Here is a 24,827-nt window from a genome sequence, read left to right as displayed (position 1 = left end):
TGACCCAGTTCGAGGGCCAGGAGAGTGCGCGCTACGGCCGGCAGCGCGTCGCGATACCTACTGAGCGGATCCAACCGTTTCAACCCCCCAGCTGCGCTCGCTCTCCACCCCCTCCTCCACCGTCCCTTCCACCGTCACCAGAAAGAGACAGAAAGAGAGAGAGAGAGAGAGAAAAAGAGAGAGAAAGGGACTTGCGGGTGAATGGAGAGAGAAGGAAGAGGCGCGAGTGTACGAGGGAAAAAAGGGGGTCTGGCAGGGAGGAGAACGGTGGCAACGTGGCTGGGATAGTTGGAAGAAAGGGTGAGTGAGTGGGAGAGAGAGGGAGAGGGTTTGTACATGAGTGAAAAAGAGATGTAGCAGCGGAAAAAAGGGAAGAGGATTTTTTGGAAGAAAGGGTGAGCGAGAGGGAGAAGAAAAGAAAGGGAGAAAGGGGAGAGATGGTTTTTTCCAAGAGAGAGAAAGAGATGGAACGTAAAAAAGGAAGGAAAATTCTTTTTGGAAGAAAGGGTGAAGTGAGAGGGAGAGAAAGAGTTTCTTCCTCGTGCGTGGATAAAAAGGAGATGCGACGCAAAAAGGAAGAAAAAGGTTTTTTGGAACAAAGGGTGAGCGAGAGAGAGAGAAGAAAGGGAGAAAAGGGAGAAGAGGATTTTTTGGAAGAGTGAGCGAGAGGGTTTCTGCCTGGTGCGTGAATGAAAGAGAGAGATAGGAGAGTGGAGAAGTTTTTTGGAAGGAAGAGAAGGGCGCAACGTGGCTGGGATAGTTGGAAGGAGTGAGGGGTGAGCACCCCTACTCGCTTCGAAAGCGCTCCCCTCCATATTGATTAGTGCGCGCGGGCCGGCACGGCAATCCAGAGCGGAGCGAGCTGCGCTACGCGCTGTCAACACGGGTTGGTGAGCTCGAAATTCGGCCGTGCTCTCGTCTCTCTCTCCTTTCGAAAATTGAAGGAATGGGGTTGGAGATTAGGAGAGAAGTCGATCCGAGAGAAAGTTGGGCGATGGTTTGGTGCGATACGGAGATATATGCAAGTGGATCTTTTTTCTAAAAAAAAAATAAATAATAAGAAAACTCTCCTCGAGAAGATGTCTCAAGAGTGTGATGATTATGCACGAGTTGTGTCGTAATTGTGACGTAATATTTGAGAAATTAAGTTTAAATTTTGGAGAATTAGGTAATGATCTTTCTTGTAAGATATCTCGTGACGAAAAAGAACGAAGGATGTGATTCGTATTGGAGTTGCTTTAAGTGAAATGTTCGAATTTGTTACACAGAATTATTCGATGCTTTTTGAATGATAAAATTGTTCGAATAATTTTATTTTTTTAATCTAAAAAATTTATCCAACCATCTCTTCGCTTTTTCAAACTAGTTATCTATAACATTTGATCGTAAGAGCGAGAAGAATTTTGATGCGTATATGCATATGTTAGTTTTATACGTGAAGAAAGTTACAAGATAGAAATGGCATTTAAATTGCAACGAAGCGGTAGAGACATTAAGAATAAAGTTAGTTCAATGAGCTATTTGAATAATTTATTATTCAAAGCGTAGAATAACCGCGATAATTATGCAGACATTAATTAAAGTAGTTATAGGAATAAACGTTATTCGAGCATTTTAAACGAAATTATTATTCAAAATAAATTTAATCATTATTAAATTAATTTTTGAAGCTTGTCGTAACTCGAATACTTTTATTTACTACGATTAAAGTACAAAATTTTCGAACCTTAACCTCTTGAAAAAAAATTTGAAAAAAAGTCGAGGTTAGGTTCCAGAGATGGATAAAATTTTAACGATTAAAATTAAATTGAAAAAAAAAAAGAGAAAAAATACTCAAACAATTTATCATTCAACGCGTAGAATAATGCTGCGCTCAACTGCAGCGAAAGATTATAAATTATACAAAAAGCAGTCAACTGTACAAATTTATATCACGTACAAGTATATAAATTCGTTAAATGAATTTATTATCGTAAACCAACTTTTTATTCGTTTATTATTTTAACTCTTAAATTTTCAAATTAATTTTTCCAACTTGTTCCACCACCAATTTTAAGGTTAGGCTCGAAAAATTTGCTTCTGTAACGAATAGAGAGAGGATCTCGGTGAGTGGCTTGTAATTTTGTAAACGGTATTTTTATTTCTCGATGGAAGGGAAATATTGGATAGCAATATTGATGTTTGAACGCGATAAATAAAGATTTAAAATTGTTATAAATTAAATATCGTTTCAAACCCGTATCGTGGATTGGAATATATCAAAGAATCGTGAGTACAGCGAAATTTGAAGAGTTTTGGAACGCTCTTAATTAAGGAGGATGGAATATTCTATTGATTGAAATAACAACATTAATCGGATTTGAATGAAGAAAAGTTACTCGTTCAATCTCTTTCCAAAATGTTCCCCTTCCGTCGAAAAATTGAGCCAGAATAAAAGTTGCATCGATGAATTTTCCAATTTATAAAATTGATTTTTTTTTTTCTTTTAATCTAATTTCACGTGTAATCGATCGTTTTGTTCAATTCGTTCGAATTGTATTTTTTTTTTTTTTTTTTTTAATCAATTATCGGAAGATTGCTTTTTCGATAGAAAATTAACGATTCTTGATGTACAATAGGCGAGGTAATTTATTCGTTTTATAAAAAAAAACGTTCGAAAAATGTTCTTTCGTTTATTTATTTTAATTTTCTCGATTTTTAAGTAAGTTTTTAAATTCAATAAGTTGAAACATCCCCTAACATTAATAACAAAGAATTGTACACTTGAAAAACAATATATCTCTCCCTCCTCTTACAAATTTTTTCCACGAGAAATAATTCACGATTTATCCGAATCAATCGTGTTACGAGAGATTCGCCCTGTATTATTTTTTCAAATTATCCGTATATGACCCGTTGGAAAATTCATAAATATCCAAACCTCTCGAAGGGGAGAGGGGAACGATCGCCATTTTTCCACCAGGCGAAAACTAACCGAGAAAACTTTGTCCATAGCCTGAATCACGGCCAGCCGTTCCTCCGACTAATGAAACCATTTATCGACAGCCAGCCAATAAACCGTCCCTATAATATGAAAATTTGCACGGGTAAACAGCAGCAAGTGTGCGCATGCGCACTCGCGCCAGCGCGTATGCAACCACCGAGGTTGGTCGCAGCTGCAGTTTTATTAATCGGTCCCAACGTTGTTACGCCATTAAGGATTGGCGCCCTTGATTCTCGATTCCCGTTTTTTTAATCGTTCGTTTTTTACGCCATATAAACAAAAAGAATCGAATAATCGTTGAACAATCGATNACAGCAGCAAGTGTGCGCATGCGCACTCGCGCCAGCGCGTATGCAACCACCGAGGTTGGTCGCAGCTGCAGTTTTATTAATCGGTCCCAACGTTGTTACGCCATTAAGGATTGGCGCCCTTGATTCTCGATTCCCGTTTTTTTAATCGTTCGTTTTTTACGTTACGTTTTATATAAACAAAAAGAATCGAATAATCGTCGAACAATCGATGACGCGACAAATCGAATGATTATTCGATGGAAATCAAACTTATCGCCCGTTTAAGAAGCCAGGTATCCACAATGAAATTTCAACTCGTGAGAATTCCACTTATGAATATTATGAGAGTACTATTCGCAAATGGAGGGGGAGGAGGGAGGGGGAGGAGGGAGGGGGAGGAGGGAGGGAGGAAGAGAGAGAGAGAGAGAGAGAGAGAGAGAGAGAGAGAGAGAGAGAGAGAGAGAGAGAGATGGTCCACCACGAACGGTGAGGGATGATGAAGAAAAGGGTTGGAGGGTCGTCGACCTCTTCGTTAAAACCATCCCCTTCCCGATGGATGGGTCGAGAGTGGAAAGAAAATCAAGTGCATCCGCTCGAAGGGGATTACACGGTCTCTAGGGTTCCGCCGACCTTCTTCCGAATGCATATCTCTCCCCCTCCCCTGGTGAAAGGACAAGGGGGAGAGCTTTCACTTTCATCGGCTTCGAAAGCCTCGGCCGGCAAACTTAAAGTCGCGCGATTCTCCCGCGGTTCCCCCTCCCCCCCTGGCCTCGTGCCGAAAACACCTTTTCCGTGGACGTGAATGAACACCTCCTCCTGTTCCGCTCTTTAACCCTGTTCGAAGAGAGAGAGAGAGAGAGAGAGAAAAAAGAAACGAAAGAAAGTGGAGAAAAAGTAGAAAGAATGTTTCGAGAACGCTGGGATTGAAAAGGTGTTGGAAAAAAAAGGTGTTGGATCGAGTATTGAAATACCGAGAGGTTTTTAAGTAGTACGAATCGATGATAATCGAGCTTAATTCGAGTTTAGTCGAAGGCGATGATACAATAAAAGGTAGTAGTCTCGTTGGGAAATGATACAGGTGCGGAGGCAATGGAAAAATGGAGTGGCTCTATAATATCCGCGATGACCAGTTGGCTCGGATGGTAAGAAGTTTATAGGGGGATGAAGAGTTCGTTTATTGGGTCACCGATTGGACACTATCCCTCCGGCGATGTCTACAAGTAGGTATTGTGTCTGTTCGACGCTCGAGATAAATATTGGAAAGTATCGAGGGATCGAGTGCGAGTAGTGTTGCTCTGTAATGTGCGCGACCGATTGAAAGTGGTATTGGCCGACGACGATTCCGACATGAAGGGATTTATAATTAACTGACGTCTTGAACTTTACATAGTAGTATATAATATTTTGTATTGATTTGTAAGTATTGTTTGATCACGGTTTGGTGAAATTTATAATTAACGTTGACTCTATAAAATCTCGTTCGTTGGCTGATAAGATCGATCGAAGGGAAATTTGTAATTAACATTATAATATGATTCTTGATTGAAAGTAGTATTGGTCGATGACAACTCGGACAGGTGGATATAATTGACGTTGACTAATTTTGTAAAATCTCGTTCATCGACTACAAATAATATTGATCGACGAAAATTCAAACACATTTATGATTAATTAACGTCTTAATTCTTCATTACGAGTAGTATGATCGTCCATCGACTAGTATTGACCGACGAAGATGAGAGATTTATAATTAACGTTTATCCTTTGATTTTCCACTGCGAGTAGTACAAGCGTATAAAATCTTCTCCGAATCGTTCAAATACACATATCATCGTACGAAGACGATACTAGAATCGTTTCGATTGGTCGAGTGCTCGTGGAATATTCACGAAGAAAAATAGCGACTGATTCCCTCTCGATCGTAATGGTAGCGTTCGTGGATTGGATACGAATTTGTTTGCAAGGTAAAAGAGGGAGGAATCTTTTTCTTTTGAACCGTGGCTCGTTTACGTTTCTACGTCCTTTATTGCAACAACGGATTATTCCGCGGGCCGAATCGCAAAACTCGTTGACGCTCTCGTACAGAAACAGAGACGGAAAATAGAATAACATTCGAGTTCCCCGGAAATGAGATTTCTTGGACCCCGTGAAACGTAATTTCACTGTGGAGGAATAGAGAGGAGTGGAATGGAAAGGAGAGAAAAAATGGCGAAGAGAAACGGCATGGAAGAAGGTGTAATTCCTAGGGAAGGGACAATCGCAATGGGTCTCGAGTCGCGTTAATAGAATACCGGAAACTTATTCTGGTAGTAAGCGAAAATGATCCGCATGTATAAGTAATTTTGAAAGAAACTCGAATGAAAATAAATATAGCGATCTTGATTATTCGTATATCGCGTTAAATATTTTTCTCTCTAAGAATGTTAAATAGAGAAACGAATAGAGCACGATTCTGATTGGTCAAGCGTGCAATATAAAAAGAGTACTCTCCATGGTCCGTGCATCTCAATCGAGTATGTAATGTAATAAAAAGGACACTCTCCATGGTCCGTGCTTCCGTCAACGAAAAAAGCAAGAAAATTTTCGAAACTCATTCTGAATCAATGTTTCCAGGTCAAGGAATTTGAGAGATTTAAGGGATTTGAAGGTAGGGGATAAAAAGAGAATCGATTAGTGATTTACAACACGATAATGGGGTTGTTTAACAATAGCTAAATGTAATATATATAGATGGCATGCAAATGATAGATGCAAATAATGGATTTGAATGTCATAAAGTCGACAAAAGATTTTTTGTTCTCGATCCTTATTTAAGCATACGTAACATAGAAGAAAATAAATTAAATATTAAAACTTATAAAAAAAAATGATTAAGAAAAAATTGTATTGCAAAAAAATGCGAGAATCTAAAGAAAAGATGAAAAATGAAATGAAAAAAAGACGATAGATAGGAAATGGAAGGAGGCGGTTTACAGGAAATTATTCTCGTCTTAAACGGGATGGTTTCCAGAAAGTGAGGCGCGAACGGTCGGTATATAATGTCGACGAGGATATCTATAATGAACGTCGAGTCGAATCAAGAGGACATCGTCTGCCTTCATAAATTAATTAAACCGGCAGAGGAGGGTCTGCTCGGATTTCCCAACGGCTGCATCCCTTCGCGCGTAGGTCTGATCAATTTCTGATAGGCCTGACGACACGCGATATCGACGACCAAGAATCGAATCAAACGAGAATCTTTAATTGCCCCTTCGTTTCGATTGTCATTCGATATTCGACAATCTTATATTCTATTTTACACGATTATTAATATACTTACGATTTTAAAAAGAATATATACGCAGAAAGAGCATTTTGTGGTGAGACGATTATGGCCTCGCGAGTAAGTAGGTCAGCCATTTATCAGACTTTATAAAATAAAACAGTCGATTTAAGACAAGTGATATAGGATTATTATTTGTCAGACAGAAAAATAGAAAACTAAATGGAATAGATATTTTCAGACAACAACAAGTGAATCAGATCTTATTTACAAATACTATACATCAATCTTTCGTCAGATACGATAAAATAAGATAATCATTTTAAGACGAATAGTCGTAAAGAAATAGTCGTTTGTCAAAACGACATGGAGGAAAGATTGAAAAATAAATGGAGCAAGTCATTCACATTTTCACAACAAGTAACGCAAATCAGTCATCGTGCACAAAATAACACGATCATCGTCCGATAAATAATACAGATCGATCATTTATCGGACGTACCGCGTAGTAGTATAGGATTATCATTTGTCGAACAAACTTCTAGAAGAAAGATAGCGAAAGTAGAACGGATTTACGTATTTTCGGACAATCGGTCAGACATAATTCGATCCTTCCAATATTAATTAATACTCGAAAACGATAATACGCGGTTTCAACAAATCGATCGTGGGGAAAATTCACTCGGCTGGAGATTATTTTCTGATCCTCGACAAACGATGGCGAGGACGGTGTTTCCTGTCTGGTAAGCCGGCACGGGATCCCGTATCCGGTGTTATCCTGTCGCAGGACATCCGTGTGAGCGACGTGCTGAATATTCAAGATCCTACGCCCAGCGTTTTCTCCAATTTGAATAACCCCACAGGCCCGTTCACAGGCGGCCATACTAATCGGGCGATTTCGCGCGCGTATGCGAGTGCACGCGCCGCTTCCTCCTACTTCCTCCTCCTTCCTGCTTTTCGGCCAGCCATGCCATATTTTCCATGCGAGTTTCGTCGAAAATTTAAACGAACGAAATTACTTACGCCTTCTTTCCAGTTTATTTTAATCTTCCCTTTAATCTTCCATTTAATCTCCGCCATATTCGCTCCTGCGGTCTACTCTTCCCTCTTTTGCTCTTTTCCTCCATTTCTCGATTGCTGTGCATTGCTTAATTTTCGAAGATTCTTTTCTTTTTTTCTTTTTTTTTTTTGGAATCTTAGAGAATTGATTTTCTTGATATTTTAACGAAAATTTGAAAAACAGCACTTTGCCGATTATCGACCGAGAACGTCTGTCCGATATATGACCGATCTATACCACTCGTCTGAATTCTTTCACACTTTGACGAATAATAGGTTTATACTACTTATAAAACGACTGTCTTACTCTATGATACGTGTGACCGACTCGTTTGAAAATATCTTTCTTCTATGTGTTTGACAAATGATGGACCTACGCTACTTGTCTTACTCCACGTATCTGACGAAAGATTGATACGTACTACTTGCGAAACCACGGTTATCACGATACACGCGGATAATTTACGTTACTTGTTGTTGCCTGATGATGTCAGATCTATTCCACTTACTTTCCAATTCATTCTCCACGCGTTTGATATAATACATAAAAAAAAAAATCGAGTTGCATCGATATATTAAAAAATACATAATTTAAAAAAAAAAACTTCTATTTTATATTTTTTCACTGCGATCAATAATATTGGGGGGAAATCAAGATTGAAAACTTTGCGCTTTATTTAAGATTGTCGAGGTTATCTATATCTGAAAAATTTGTCGATCTCGATTCTTTCGATCTTTCGAGAAGGATAGGTTTTGTTGTTGGATTCTTTTTCTTGGGAGAGGGAGAGGGGAAGGGGGAATTGTCAAGTGGGCGAATTCGCGTGAAAGGGATCGAATAGAGATGAGTTGATTCCGGGCGAGGCCTCGCGTCTGAGCGGATTCTAGAGATGCAAATGCGAGAAATTGGTGAACCTCCTGATACGTGTGCGCCTCCACGATAATGAGTTTAGTGTCTGAGAATCGAAGCGAGAATATATCCCGCGATAAATTACTTTTCCCCCACTACTACATCTCCTCCAATAGAAACTTTTGCGAATACACGATTTCGACTTTTCATTCGATTATTTCTAACGCTTTGGGTATACGATATGGTGCATCAACTCGGTCGATAATTTAGTGAATTTTTTCAATTTGACAGCTCGACTTTTTTTTTCTAGATTGAAAATTATTGCGAGAAGAATTCAAGTATTTGTATTTGAGAATTCGAATAAATATATTAAAACTTAAGTGTTTGGAATTTTTAGCTATCTGAAAATAGAGAGATTTTAAAAATTTATTTATTCCACGTTAAAATGCTTAAATAACATTTATTCCTATTACAATTATTTCCTATTATTATTATTATTCAATTATTAAATTTTTCAGCCCATCACTGATCCACTTGGGAAAAAAAAGAAGTAGAAATTGCAAATTCGAAGTCGAATTCACTAGAAGTTCCCTAGCCCGCGAAACTACCAAATTAACCAATAAAATAACCAGAAAGAAACAGAGTTCACAATTAAATAACTCGAATTAACATATCTCTCAATAAATCAAACTCGAAATTGCAATCGTTAATGTAATAAATCGAATCACGAAAAAAAAAAAAATAATTCCACTCTCTTTCTCTCAAACATCTAAAATACCGTAAAAAAGAAAAAGAAAAAGAAAAAGAAAGAAAGCTAACCAGAGTCAACGACGACGACGACGACGACGACGACGACGACGACGACGACGACGACGACGACGACGACGACCACGAAGAAACGTGCTCGAATTATTTCCTCGACGACTGTTTCGAGTAATTACTACCGCGATACCCGATAATTATTTGGTATAATTACTCGCGAATACGGCGTTTTAAGGGACGGGACACTACTTGGGCTTGTTTCGAGTGTCTCGGATATAATATTGGCGAGAGGAGTAGGAAGAGTGGAAGAGTGGGAGGGAGAGAAAGAAATTGAAGTTTGCGCCAGGCGAGGGGAGGGGAGAGAGAGGAGAGACGCTGGAATTATTTCGCGCGAATCGGCGCCCCTCTCGTTTCCAATCGTTTCGCCGATATTCCAATTTGAATAATTACCACGGATAATTACTCCTGCGGAGGGGCGAGAAATTGTGCCTGGGCAAAATTTTCTAAATGATCATTACGCGAATCTCGCGAGGATCGCGCCAAGAATGGGACGAGAATTTTCGAGGAGGGGGGAAGGAGGGGGGGCAGAGTTTCTTCTTCTTGGGTTTCACAGTGTTTGTTTATTTTAGATAAAAACGTTCGAGGTGAAGAGGTTAGGTTGTAATAACAGGGAATGAACAAGAGTAGAAAGTGGATAAATTTTGGAAATTTTGCCCAATCTTTCTGTTTCAAGGTGTTTTATAAATAAAAAAAATAAATCGTTTCAAAAGATGTAAGATATAAAAGATCCACCATATAATCGATCCTGGAAAGAAACATTTTATATTTAAAAACGCTAGAAATTAAAAATACATTACAATTAAATATACATTCACTTTAATAAATTTAATAAATTTTGAAAATTTTTAATTTTATATCCAGACACGGAAATAACTTTTGCACAAATTTCGAAAATTTCAAATCTTGCATCTAAAAATGATAAAAAAAAAAAAAAAGAAATAAATCCTGCATCGCATAATCGAAAAACAAGCGTATGTCCCCCTCCCCTCTCCCCCCTCCCCAACTCGACCGAAAAATTCTCGGCGTGAACTCATCATGGAAACGGGGATGTGTCGCGAATAATACGTCATTGTGACGCGAGAGTAAGCGAGCGAGCGAGCGAGCGTGAGAAAGAGAGGTGGAGGGGAGAGGAAGAGGTTGGAGAAGGGTGGAAATGTATTTAGGGATTTGCAGACCGACCGAGGTGACGCAGGACGATGGTTTCGGGGATGGATTCTGGGTCCGAGGGGGTAGGAGAGCGGCTACTGAAACCGGGTCGTGGCACTGACAGTACGACCTACATACGAATCTCCCTCCTCCTCCCCCTCTTCTTATCTCTGCCTCAGTGACGGAACCACGATCGAGAACCGCCCTGTCATGTTGGCTTGGGACAGTTTCGAGAGGAACTTCCGAATTGCCTGCAGCTTCTGCACAAGAGAACAATGAGCAAAGAGAGGAGGAATTGGGAGGAGAACGGCGCGTGATCCATAAAGAGTGGTTTTTCGAGGCTCGATCTCTTTTGTGTAAAATTTAAATTTCGATCGTTTTTTGAATGTGAGCTTTTTCGAACTCTTTTTTTTCTTCTTCTTTTTATCGTATTTGATTTTTTTGGAAATGGACGAATGGAATGAATAATTCGAATTCCGGTAATTCGGAAGACGAAATACGGAAGACAAGACACTGGAAAATTTGTTAATTGGACGTACTTCGAATGTTTTAAGTTCGACTCTTTATGATACTTTTGTATTAATTAATCCGCTTGTGACCAACAGTCGGTAAAGAGATCGAATCGAATTGTTAATGAATATCAAATAATAAATCTTTTTTGATGAAATTTAAGATTTGTTAGAATCGAATAGAATTAATTTGAATGTGAAAATTGATGAATTATTTTATTTTATCGAGGAACGACAAAAAAAATATAAGGGTGCAAGGATACGTTAGTCCAGCCCTGTTCTTACATCATCCTCTTTATCTGCTGGCCGCTGGCTGCAACGTCTTACGTCACCGGCTGCGACCGAGAATGCACTTTTTCCCACTCTTCCAACCAATATCCACATACATTATACATATAAACACTATTTACCAATTTCTACTAATAATACTTCAATAAAATATCAGAAACTGTATTGTGTCGATCGTTGTTTATATCGGTTTTAATAATCCAATTTTGCCAACTTAATAATCTATATTTATTGGAAAAATGAAACACAAAGAAGATGTAGATACGAATCATCAAATGTCTAAAAAACTATACGTAATATTTATTCCTCGCCAAATATAAAGGAATTTACCGAATATTTTTAATGATTTTTTCCCAATAAATAGAAATGGATGTCATCGAACTGTTCATAACCTAAAAAGTGTTCAACTTCTGACCCGTGTCTTCGAGAAATGGAGAAGGATACGTTTCCGACGTGGAATTTCCGTTGCGGTAAAACGCTATCGATTCGAAAGTATGCACGACGACAGAAAGTAGTCACCTGACGACATGAAACGTCCGTAAAGAAAAAACGTAAGTAATACCTTCTGATGATCTCGTTTCTTCAAACTTAACTATCTATCATTACGATTTGAACACGAGACTGATATATCATCAAATTTGTCATCAAATTTGAAATAGAAATTCCATTTATAACTATAAATTTTTAGGTTAGATCAAAGGAAATTATTTTACATTATGATTTTGAGTAAGTTAAGCGTCTAATGATCAATTTTTATGATTATTTTATTTTTATTTTTTATTTCGAGAAAGAAAGAAGAAAACAAAATTCATTTGTTCTTTGAATTTTTTTATCATATTTTTTGATCGATTCGTTAAAGTGAAATCGATGGTTGGTGAAAAATTCTAACCGAGGTTGATCGTATAAATTATTATATAGGCCAAAAAACGAGTGCTGTCCCGGCACCATTAGAAATTGGTCTCACGCCCGGGGGAAAAACGAAAGGAAGTGAGGAAAGGGGAAAAGAAATAAAGGAAAATGGTCTCGCGTCTCTCGGTATCCACGTCGCGTACCGTTCGCCTTTTGAGAATTCATAAATATTCGAGAAGAGAAAGGGGAGAGATGTATATCGTCGGGGAATTTCTTTACAATATTCCGACGTGACATGCGAAAAAGAGACACTCGGTCGACGTAAACGTTATTTATTGGAAAACTTTCCTTCGCATCTAACCTCTATCCGGTTGCAATTTCGTCTTCTCTATCTTCTTTCAGTCAAAACTACGAAATATAGTATACAAATATAGTATACAAAGTATCACAAAAATATATTCTACCAATTCTCTTATTCGTGAATTAATCTTTTCTTTATTTATTTTTTCGAATTATCGGTTTTAATATCTTGATTAATATTCCACGTCTAATTTCATACGCAAAATGAATAAAAAAATAAACGCTATAAAAATAAATATATAATATACTAAAAGTAAAATTCAACTCTTCAAAGGCTGGTCCATTTTAATCTCCATTAACGAAAACATTTCACAAAAAACACACTGTGTAAATGAATATTCTTTAGTGGGATATAAAGGCCTATTTAGGGATTAGAAAACGTGGTAAGATGATATCATTAAGATTAGGTATACCATTCTAAAAAAAAAAAAAGAACTTATGAAATAAAAGAACATAACTGATGCTTATAAATGTTCAAAGACAGTGGCTCCATCTTGAATGCATCCTTGTATCTTTCCGTTACAAACAACCTAGAATTCTTTTCCAATCCACTCTTCCGTGTCGGCAACTGCATCCACGGAACTAAAAGTCACTTCTCATAATATTCCTGGTTCTCTCATTCAGGCTGCTTCGAGGCAACATTAATTTTCCTTAGAGGAAAACGTTGTTCCTCTAATTCTCATTTTCATCGTGAAAACGTTCGTTATGTTATCTCTTAACGCTCGAGATACAAGTTGAATGTAATTAAATTAAATAATTTGTATCTGTAATAGATTGAAATTTATCTAATTTATCTAATTTATTTAATTTATTCAACTAGTAGAATCAAAAATGATTGCGAACTCTGAAAACTATCAGGTTCCTACCCGTTAAAACATTCATAATAAATTCAATGGTTGTACACATATGCTGCACGTTTCCGGTTTGAACATATCGAACGCAAGTCGCTCGTGCGCGTGTGCATTTTATGAAAATTCGTACGAGAAGTGAAACGCGAAAGCAGACTCATTCGTAATCTTTTCAATAATAAATAACTTCGCAAGAGATGATCGAATAAATATTTCCATATCTAACTTATATATTTTACAAATATACTTTCGTGCAACTGTATGTTTTTTTATTAGCACTGAAAGAGCAATCACGAAAAACGATTCGTATAACGTAACGGAATCATCATGAAATTATAACTTTATTATGTGGTATAGAAATGAATATTCTTTTTAAAAAAAACATACGACGAAAAAATGTTTTTAAGAATTGTAAAAGTTGTTTCTTTTTAATTGAAAAATATAGAATCTAATAAATGGAATGGATTGTTTAAATTGAGAATCTAGTGATAATAATAAAATAAAAATAATTGGTAAATACGTGAAATAAATGTCTTCGTAACTTTATCGATTTGTGATTTACCTCTGATTTTCTTCATGACCGATAATCGCTATAGAGTTGTTATAGTAATGTTTCGAAGAATAGTTATTTTCTTGATATTATTATTAATGTTAGTACTAGTAAATGTGGAATGATGATTTCGATAAAATAATGTATAACTTGATCTTGCAAGGGATGACATATTTCGAATGTACAAAATATCGTTTGAAAGGATAAGCTGAGAATCAAAGAAGAAGGGAACAACTTTACCGACTTGATCGTATTTTAAACAGATGGAGATACTTGGACAGAAATCTCTCCAGATTCTGCGAATTTTTCAAATATACATGTGCTCTTTTTCGCTTTGTAATATCAGAAATTAAATCGAACTCAAATCTCGAAATTTAACTTTCGATCATCTTCTGAAAAATTACAATATTCAGAGTCAGATAAAATTTTTAAAATAAAATTTAACAATATATTAATTAAGAATTTAAATGCATAGAATCAATTTTTCTGAACGAGGAAACAGGAAAAGGAATTATAACGAGGAGTGGATTAAAATCGTATCTTTTGTATAATAGGTACCGTGTATTATATAAAATCTCATTGTTACAATGCACGTAATTGAACATTCGCCATGTTTTCCGATCCCATCCAACGGAAATTCCGATTTTCTTCTCCTTTTCCCAATGTTCGAGTGCAACAGGTGCACAGGCGCAATACAACGAAGGAAAGAAGAACAATTAATCCGAACTAAAGTCGGTTAATGAATAATATTCTATTTCTTTCTTTGTGTATCTCATGATATTGCACACTTATTAAATCAATAGCACGCAGAACGGGAACGAAAAAATCGGATAATGTATTTGTAATTGTTACTTTTAATTAATAATGTAATTGTTACTTTTTTGGATAAAATTTTTATTTTGTTGTTAATTAAAAACGAAGAACGAACGATTATTTTATCGTATTTTTTCAATCAATCTAGTACTGATTTATTGTGGAATAAAGAATGCATGACTCAAACCTAACCTCTGTCAAAGTTACTGTTCATCAAAATAGCCTATCAAGTGAGTAAGGATATTTTTGCGTCTTCGTTAACAATTATTTCATCACTATTATTTTCTTATATATCTCACGCAAGAAAGAAATGGGATTGTATCCGATTTTCTCGAAACATATAGGTACTACACAATCGACACAAAAGCACGAATCCACTCACACCTATTAAATATCACATGGTATGACCATCTGTTTATTTACACGGGAGACTAGCTTAAGGTAATTCCATGACGCGGCGACGAGAATGTCGCCAAATAATCCTCGAATATTTCCTTTTTTTATAGTACAACCAATTCACCCAGTATTATCGATCGAAACAATCTTCCCGTTATATTTTCAACAACACGAACACCTAAAGAAAAAAAAATATCTCGCTTCACTTTTCGTGTCGTCAAAAATATTAAATTCGAACGATAACTCCAGGTATTCCTATAAATTTCCTATATACAAAAACATCGAATACTCATACAATGATATACAACTTATATACAATGAAAATACGATATAAAACTTCGACAAAAAATATAAAAAATTCTTTGTTAAAATTTGATCATTGCGCAAAAAAAATTCTAATTTATTTAATTAAAACTAGAGTTTTGTAAATATGTGTTTTTAAATTAAAAAAAAAAAAAGGGAAATTTTTTTAAAAACTCTACGTCGATCTTTACGCATACCTAACCCTTATATACAAAACGTGAGACAATAACATTTATTAACCGATCTCGATCTCGGCTAGTGAACTGATGGGCGTTGCGGTTAGAGGCAACGTGAGATCGCACGATTCTCCTCTTGTTTGCGAGTTGGATCATCCGACTGGTCATCATCTGTGCGGGCAATTGGGTACGTGCGGGAACAGATGGCAGTGAATCGACCTGAATCTGTAATTAGAACAATATCGACACGTCGAGGCGCGAATATCTCGTTGTTAGTGGAGCACTATCGTACGTTGGTAATTTGTGAACTGTTTGTATGAAATATATATTAATCGTAGTATGGAAGATTAAATTAGGTTAGGTTAAGCGGAGAAATTGGGAAGGAATTGGAAGAGAAATGAAAGTTAGGAAATCGAAATATTAATTTGTATTAAAACTAAAGTAAATTTTGAGTAAATTTAGAGAAAGAAAGTCGAAGATTTTCTGAAAATAAAACAAATATTCTTGGAACAATAAAAGTTAAAATTAATTACAGAGAATTTTTGCTGTGACAATATCGTAAAGTTAAAATATCAGAAATGATATTGGAAATATATTCATCGATATAAAAAAATTAATAATTTCCATCCCAATTTCCTCTCATTCTCCAGAATCCCATTTTCGAGAAAATTTACAAGGAATCGATAATTTCAGATAAAACGAACCAGACCTCTCTCTTTTCCTCGAGCAACCGATACTTTCCAGAAAAGTATCTCGTTAATATTCATAGAAACGGAAGTTGGCCTGTCTCTCTGTGGAACTGATGCTCGCGTGTCGAGAATAAAACCGAGAGGAGGAAGAAAAATGAAAAAATAGCGCGGACAGGAAGGAACGGTGAAAAGAGGGAAACGTAAAAGGCCGAGTAGTAATTATAATAAAGTCAATTAAGAGCGGCGTGGCATCTTTGTCATTAACCTTCGCCACTCTTCCGCTCTCGCTCCCTTTTCCTCGCGGACAGAGCAATTACCAGAGCGATTCGAGCTTCTGGAGACGGTAAAAGAAGAAACCTGAGGAAAACGAAGCGGATAGTTGATACTTGGAATGGAAAAGGACGGAAGGAGGAAGATACCGTGCAACACGTAGCTCTTCGCTCTGCTAATTACTCTTTCTCCATCACTGCCTATTGTGCTTCATACGATGATAAAAAGGATAGATTAGTTTCGTGGAAGTTCGACATTTTTCTTGCATCAAGGTGTTTGGAAAATGGAGAAGATATGGACTGATTATTTTTTGATAGGATTTAGAGTGATTGTATTAATAAATATTGGTAAATATATCGTATTGGAAAAAATATACTATATAATTAAATATAATTATAGAAGAATTCTATTTATTCATATAGAGTTGTAATTATCGATTATCGATATTGATAATTTTTTTGATATATCAAGATATCTTTTCTTATTCAAAGTTATTATTAAAAAACTGTATTTAATAAATTTCAACAAAAAAATAATCTAATCTTTCAACCATTTAATATTTTATCGATATTTCGAATATACCCAACGGTAATAAGAAAGAGAAAGAGGGTTAGAAAAAATTTAAATTCCAATTATCAATCGTTATCGATCTGCTAACTTATATTATCGATATACCGATAGAATCGCAACTCAAGCCAATAATTCTTTCAACTTTTGACAATAAAATATCAACAATACGCACCTTTTCGGATCATCCTTCATGTCGAAGCCGTCGATCTTGAGAATATTCCACTCGTCCCTCGGACCTTTCGAATAGCTGAACGAAACCTGGAACAAAAAATGAAGGATGGAATGTGAGAAATAATTTCGCTCGTAGTTAATCGATTATTATCGCCTCGGATTACGGATTCGATATCGGTGTTGAGGCTATTGCGCAGGAAGAAACGTGCACGGTCGTTGGAAAGTAACGCGATATCGTTTATTTTCGCATACCACGAGTCTCGGGGCAACACGATCGTGGCATGATCGCGTGAAACGCGAGACCGATCGAGTTCTGCCAACCAAACGAAAATATTTGTTCTCCAAGCGTTTTCGAGCTTCGTGCTTACCTCGAAATGACGAAAAGTTTCACCTCGTTTTATACCGCGTCAGATCTTCCACAATATCTCTCGGAGAACTCGATCGAACGTGCACGTGTTTCAAATATTATGGGTCTGTTATTTAATTCCTTGTTATATACAATGACGAATCAGATGAGCACGACGAGGCCAATTAACTCACAATTTTCGGTCATAAATTAGACAATTGTTTTTGTGGTGGGGACACTCGTATCACAGTTATCATCGTTCAATTATTATCATTATTATTAGGAGTGTTAGAGAATATTTTTCTCGGCTAATTCAAGTTGTTCAATAAATAACTAGCACTTGAAATAAAATGATATTTCATAAAAACATGGCGCGTAAGAGGAAAAACGTATGTGTGTGTGGGGGGGGGGGTCGACGGTAGAATCTTGGAATTGCAGGTTGCAGCAGTTACGGGTGGTGAACGACACCTGGTGCACGTTGACGATCACCTGCTTGGTGGTGCACCACCGAGAGCAGCAAACGAGGAAAGCAGCAACAATCGAATCAATTGGTCATTGTTCGAGTTCGAGCGAGGAAAGAGACCGGCATTCACCGGTGATTCATCGCGGGGATTATTCCATTACCCGCGATTAGACTTCACACTGCGACCCGTACGATCTTAATTTCCCCTCTTCCCCCTCTCTCCACCTTTCATTCGTCGATTTTTTTAATCCACCGCCTCCTACCGGATCAATTAATCAATCGTTGCTGGAGCCGAGATTGAGCTTGGAATGCTGCGTATCATTCGATTTCACGATCGATTTTCGTCGTGGAATTGTCGATGTAATTGGAATTAAATAAAAAAAAAAGATCGAAGAATTGCGAGGAATTGTGAAATTGCGTAAAAAAAAGTGAAATTTTAATGATATAATGGAATTGAATAACAGGGATCGAAAAATTAGGAAGAATTGAGGAATTGTGGAATTGCGTATATTTAAAGGATAACGCGTCTTTCGAAATGTTTGAATTTGAAGTCTTGGAATTGTTAGTATTATGGAATTAAATAAAGAGGATCGAAGAATTACGAGGAATTGTGGAATTGCATTTAAAAAAAGTGAAATTTTAATGGTATAATGGAATTCAATAACAGGGATCGAAAAATTAGGAAGAATCGAGGGATTGTGGAATTGCGTATATTTAAAGGATAACGTGTCTCTCGAAATGTTTGAATTTGAAGTCTTGGAATTGTCAGTATTATGGAATTAAATAAAGAGGATCGAAGGAATTGTGGAATTGCGTAAAAAAAGGAATCGTAGAAAACATGATGGAATTAAATAACAGAGATTGAAAAATCAGGAATTGCATAGTATTTTGTAGGATAATATGTCTTTCGAAATATTCGAATCTGAGATCATGGAATTGTTAGAATTGAAGAATTAAGAAGGAATTGAGGAATTGAACATGGCATCGTAGAATTATCGAGTCGAAGAATTAAAAAGGAATTGAGGAATTAAAACATGGAATCGTAGAATTGTCGACACGATGGAATGAAATAAACAGTTATTATAATTGAGGTTTTGGAATTGTGGAATTGCATAAAATTTCATAATTTTGGAGAGTAACGTGTCTTTCGAAACTGAACAATTATCTCGTAATTTCAGAATAAAATTAAAAAACATACTTGCTCGTCGAAAGTGTCTTTGTTGAGAAACTTCATGGGCTCCAGATGGGAATGGAATTGCTCGACGACGGTTAATTGCTTCTTGAGCAAGTGTTCGATAATGTATCCCATCGTCACGTCATCCGGCAGTCTAATTCTGTCGCCCACAGTAATGAACTTTCCACCTCTGAAAGCAAACACACATTATTTCTCCACCATTTCTATCGATTATCAATTATACGAAACATTCAAGAAAATTTTTACGAATTGCTTGTTCGATAATTCATATCACTACTTTATTATATATTATTCCCTAAGAAACAAAAATAATCGATTCTTTAAAATTATCTTAAGAATTTAAAAATGTATCACGCTTTTCCAGCAAGATTTAGAACAAAATTCTCGCCAATCGCTCGTTCGATAACTCGTGCGCCACTACCTTACCATCACTTGCAATTCCCCACGAAATAAAAATAAGCTAAAAATTTCACTAGAATTCTCCCAAGAATTTAAAAATATATTTTCCAGTTTTTTCAAGATTTAAATGTCTCTTACCACGAATCCTTTAGCGATTCATTTCCAGCGGCGCATTTCCAGTAAAATAAACTACGTCCCCGATTTATTCGCGAAATCTTGGATCGAGGAAATGAATTAACCCCATAAATTTCATCTAACCCGGAGCGAGCAACGTGTTCCAGCGAATCACGGGACGTTTTCTCGTCCTTTTTCGCGCGATTTTGTCGTGAACTTTCCTATGGACCGCGCCCACCTCGTGGACTAGGATTATCCGGTGTTTATTACCGTCGCGCTTCGGGTGGTCGTGAGGGAGAGGAGAAGGGCGGAAGGGGAAGGAAGCCGATAAATTCCGCGCCCCCGCGTAAAGTCTGGGTGTCCAGGAAACTATTGCGAATATTATTTATGATTATTACGTTATATATGGAAACGTATATAACACACGTTTATATGGATATATATGGGTATCGTGCAAATGATGAAAAGAGGTTAGGTTGGGTTAGGTTGTGGCCTCGTCTTAAGAAATGAAACGTTCCAAGAATTTTTCAATTGGATGGTCTATCGGTCGAGAAACGGAAGAGAGGGGGGGAAGAGTGAATGATAACGATGGCGTGACTGCAAGCTGAGCGAACGATAGGCTGATCGTCGACGAGAGCGAAAGTTAGGAAGAGAGAAAGAAGACAGGAGAACTCGAAGAAATTTTTATTACTTGCTATGATACTAAAAATTCGATAATTCATTGAAATCTTGCAAATAAATCGATAAAAGGATTTTTGCTTAAACAAAATAGACAGTTCATCGACGTAAATCATATCCTTTGAAAATAATTTTTGTACAATCGATAATTAATTGATTCATCAAAAAATAATAGATATAAATACTCGAAGACATTTTCGAGTTAAATGTACAATTATAAAATATAAATACACAGATTTTTTAAATAAATAAAAAAATCCATTAGTCATAATTCCAACTAACCAAAAACTTATTCGAGGTTATATTTACATCCACGCCTTGCCAATAAAAATGCAATCGAATGAAAAGCGGCTGAGAGGATATTCGAGATCATCGATCTTCCCCTTTTGAGATCAAAAAATCCAAGAGCAAAAAATCGAAAGAGCAAAAGCAATAAGGGGGGGAGGGGGGGTAGAGGAGGCACGCGAGAAAGGCGAGAAATATTAGAATCAGATAATTGGAAAGTAACGAGGGGCCCCGTTTAATTGTCGGATCTTTGGATCCCGGGTTCCCTTAATTTACCGGCATTCCACCCATGTAGATTTAACCGTGGTGAGGAACACCTGCCTGCTCGTCCTCTCCACTCCACCATCGTGGAAACATTTATCAAGAGACCGGTTCGAATATCGACCATAACGAATTTCCATCGATTACCCGATAATTCGATCTATTAATTGCTCTCTCTCTCTCTCTCTCTCTCTCTCTCTCTCTCTCTCTCTCTCTCTCTCTCTCTGTCATTTTTCGAGAAGGCGTGCCACGCGAGCGCGTAACAGAACGCGACACGGCTCGACGAGCTTGAAATTATTTTCCACGCCTTTCGAGACGCCTCGTTTCGCGATCCACCACCGGTTAATCTCGTTCCTTTGCTTTTATTTTCTTTTTCTTTTTTTTTTCTTTTTTTTTTTTTTTTTGGAACAAGAGACCAAGTCGATTTTTGTAATCGAAGCGAAGCTTCGTATTAGTGAAGGATACGGGCCTTTCCTCGGATCGCTCGATACCGATCTTTCGTCTTCCATATTCGAATTTACCGCCATCGGAAATTTTCGTATATTTCGATTTTAGGGAGAAAAGTCGTGTCGATGCGATTAATGGTAATTTTGCATTACGGTCGATCGCCATTTTTGCCGATTTTTTTTATATTCATGGAGGATGAATCCCTTTTGGATTTATCTTTCGTATATCGATTTTAGAAAGGAAAATTGCGGTAATAGGGATATGATAATTTTGCATTATAGTCGATCGCCACTTTTGTCGATTTTTTTTAATGGAGATTATGGTAATTAATGGAGATTGGATCGTTTGAATTTTTCACCTTTCATGTTCAAATTTATCGTCACTAGAACTAGCGTATAGCAACTTTCGTATGGAATAATGTTCTTACATTGCAATCGCCATTCTTTTATGCCGATTTCGAAGAGGAAGAAACGAAAAATTTCTCCACGATTTTTAAACATTCCAGAAGCGTTTTGAATCGAATTTTTTTAAACTTCCAATACCACCCCCCTCCACTTCTCCCGAAACGAATCGTTAAATTCAACTCTCGGAACGATCGATCGAAAAACCATCTCCAACCTCTCCCACGATCTCCTTCTTCCCTTCAGGTAGGAGGGGATTTCGATCGTCAAACGCGCAAAACGAAAGGACGAAAATTCCAGTGGACGTTGATCGAGCAGCCGGGGCGAGAAGACGGTTGACCCGCGGCGGACATAAATCGTGCCAATTAGAGCGGCGACCGGTAGTCGCGGGGGCCCGCGGGTCCCCGCTTGTATATCGCGCGGCACCTCCTCTTCTCCTGGGGGCTGCACGTGAGAGAACACCAAAGGACAAATGTCTCAAAGGCTCGCCGCCGCCTCCCTACGCGGACCGCCTATCGTACATTTGTCCGGCCGGCTCAAGGGAGCCGAGGATAAATCGACGGCCCGAGATAAGGGGCGGATCCTCCCGACTCGGAGAGCCGAGGAGAAGGGGCTCGCTCACTTTTCACGATCACCAATTTTTCTTATATACGTGCATACTTTTTTTTTTTTTTTTTGAAGTTGAAAAGATATTTATGTTGTTTTTCCATAGTGGTTTAACAATAAGGAATCTTTTCGTGGCGAGTCCGGGGAGAAAGGGATGAGGACAGGAACACGAGAAAGAAGGAAGGAATAATCGAAGAGATCTTGAAAAGGGGAACTCGGTTGTTTCATCATTATTCGAGCGCACCTGTGCGTTCTTCCTGCGTTTCTTCGTTGCCAACCCTCGTTGCATTGCAAATAAGGATTATCCGCGACCTAACCTAACGAGCCTTCCTTTGCACCGTATTCGTCTTTCGATCGATTTCCTTATTTCGTTTAATTTCAAATTAATCAATTACGTGATTCTTTGGAAGTATTTTTTAAAAATATTTCAAAATTGCCGCCAATATAAATAGAATTTTTTAACTAACTTGTCGATCGTTTAATCGTAGTCGGATTCGCGTTTTGTTACCGTATGTCGATAATTTAGTTATGAGCGGTGCAATAAATAATCTCGTCGATCGTGTTATTTCTTAACAAAAATATAATATTATTGACGAAATTTATAGACAATTTTATGAATCGTATAAATGGAGGCGTTGATGTCGTTTGTTTTGACGAAAATAAGTGAATATTCGATGAAAAATAAAACGATATAATAAAAATAATAAAAATACAAAAATTGAATTTTCCAATGAATTAATAATCGAAAAAATCTTTCATACTATTCACAATGGATTAATTGAAGTAAAAATTTGTCGAATGGAATCGATTAGTAGCATTCCAGATCGTGATTAAATTCGATTGTTTACTGAGAATGATCGATAATTAAAAGTAGACGTTGATACAATTTGTGAGAAATTATAGTAAGATTCTAATAAGAATCTCTCCTTGAATGCTGAAAAAATAACTAGTTAAAATAAAATCTTAATAAAATTACTACTCATTTGAAATTTAACTTTCGTTATTTGATGCTTTGAATAATTTTAATAAATTATTAAATTTATCGAACTAACCTTAACTTCAATTATTAAAAAAATTTTCTGGTGTGAAAAAAAATCGAGTCAAAAATCGATTCACAATCTTCCCCGTTTGTTATCGTTCCCCTTATTATTCCCCTCCATGCTCTAACCGCCTCCAACACCGAAAAATCGAATAAACAATTTCTTTCCCTATCCCACGTCCCATGCCGACAAATTTCTCACGCTTCCCCCTCTCACGCAAGCTTCTCCCTCCAAGCTTCTCAATACCCGAAAATTTTCGCTACGTTCACAGTCCAATTAACGGCGACTCCTATAGACCAAAATATTCGTCGTTTATTTCTCGTCTAATTAACGTTTTCCAAGAGTCGATCGTTCTCGTCGAAAGAAAGTTCCTAAACCAGGCAAGCTCTACGAAACGAAGGAAAGGAGTTCCAAGGAAAAAGGAGCGTGGAGGAGAGACGAAGAGGAACGCTCATTAGCGAATACCATCGACGGATTCGAGAATTCACCGTACCTGCGCGCGCGTCTCTTGGCTCTTTTTAATTGGCCAGATTAGTCCCGAAATCGCGTATACCCTTTCCACGACCCTATCCCCTCCACCGGCCGTCGCCTCTATCTTTGTTCCCTCGATGCAGGGTCTATCGTTCCATCCTTCACTCGCTTGTTGCACGCGCGGCCTCTGGTGGACATAAGGCGGACCAGTGTCCTTTCTGCACCGCCGACACGGAATATCGTCCTCGTTAAAATACCTGGAGGACCGCGACGAAATCGAAATTTCGAGGTTACACGAAAGGGAAGGGAACAGGAGGGAGAGAGAGAGGGAATCGAAGTCTTCCGTCTTCCTCTGTTCGGTGCTAAATAACCAAGGACAGATCCCGCTGATACCGACGCGGTTCATTTCGATCTTTTTCTCCACGGTTTCCGCTTTATCTCTCCACCTGTTTTTCGCGCTGTTCTGTTTTACAAGCATTCCGCGCGATCTTCTGGGACTGGGATGAGTAGAGATGGAACGAATTATGGTGTATAAATAGATTTGAATTTAAATTAGGTAGTTTTAGAGTTGAACGAAATAGAATAGAACGAAATAGATGATGAAATGGAATGTAGAAATAGGATAATATAGAATAGAAGTTTGAATTCTGTATATTGGAATCTAACAGAGATCTCTTTTAAATAATAAAGTAATTTTTCGTTATTTTCGAAAGAAATATAAATAAAGACAATAATCTATAAAAAAAACTGCTAATTATAAAATTTGATTATTGATTCCGATTTTTAAATATAAATTATACTTAATTCCATCCATAATAAAACGTTTCTAAATTTTTTAAGAAATTTTGAATATTTTGATATATTCTCCGTTATTTTGATTTATCTAAATATTGATATATTTAAATATTGCAAATTAGATA

General features: G+C 37.2%; 1 protein-coding gene across 1 annotated transcript in view; it reads right to left on the bottom strand.

The window, feature by feature from the left end:
• Positions 1–14,401: 14,401 nt before the first annotated feature.
• The window catches only part of LOC122718255 (fringe glycosyltransferase), a 69,032-nt gene continuing 58,606 nt past the window's right edge, over positions 14,402–24,827 (bottom strand). The window contains exons 7-9 of the mRNA XM_043943135.1: positions 19,209–19,374; positions 17,203–17,288; positions 14,402–15,726 (exon numbers count right to left, since the gene is read on the bottom strand). Of these exons, the coding sequence (XP_043799070.1) occupies positions 15,669–15,726; positions 17,203–17,288; positions 19,209–19,374 (310 nt within the window). The 3' untranslated portion in view covers positions 14,402–15,668. The remainder of the gene's footprint in view (positions 15,727–17,202; positions 17,289–19,208; positions 19,375–24,827) is intronic.

Source organism: Apis laboriosa, unplaced genomic scaffold, assembly GCF_014066325.1.
Source record: "Apis laboriosa isolate Shangri-la unplaced genomic scaffold, ASM1406632v1 scaffold5_cov152, whole genome shotgun sequence".
NCBI classification, from domain to species: Eukaryota; Metazoa; Arthropoda; class Insecta; order Hymenoptera; family Apidae; genus Apis; species Apis laboriosa.
This window is presented reverse-complemented; position numbering and strand designations above follow the sequence as displayed.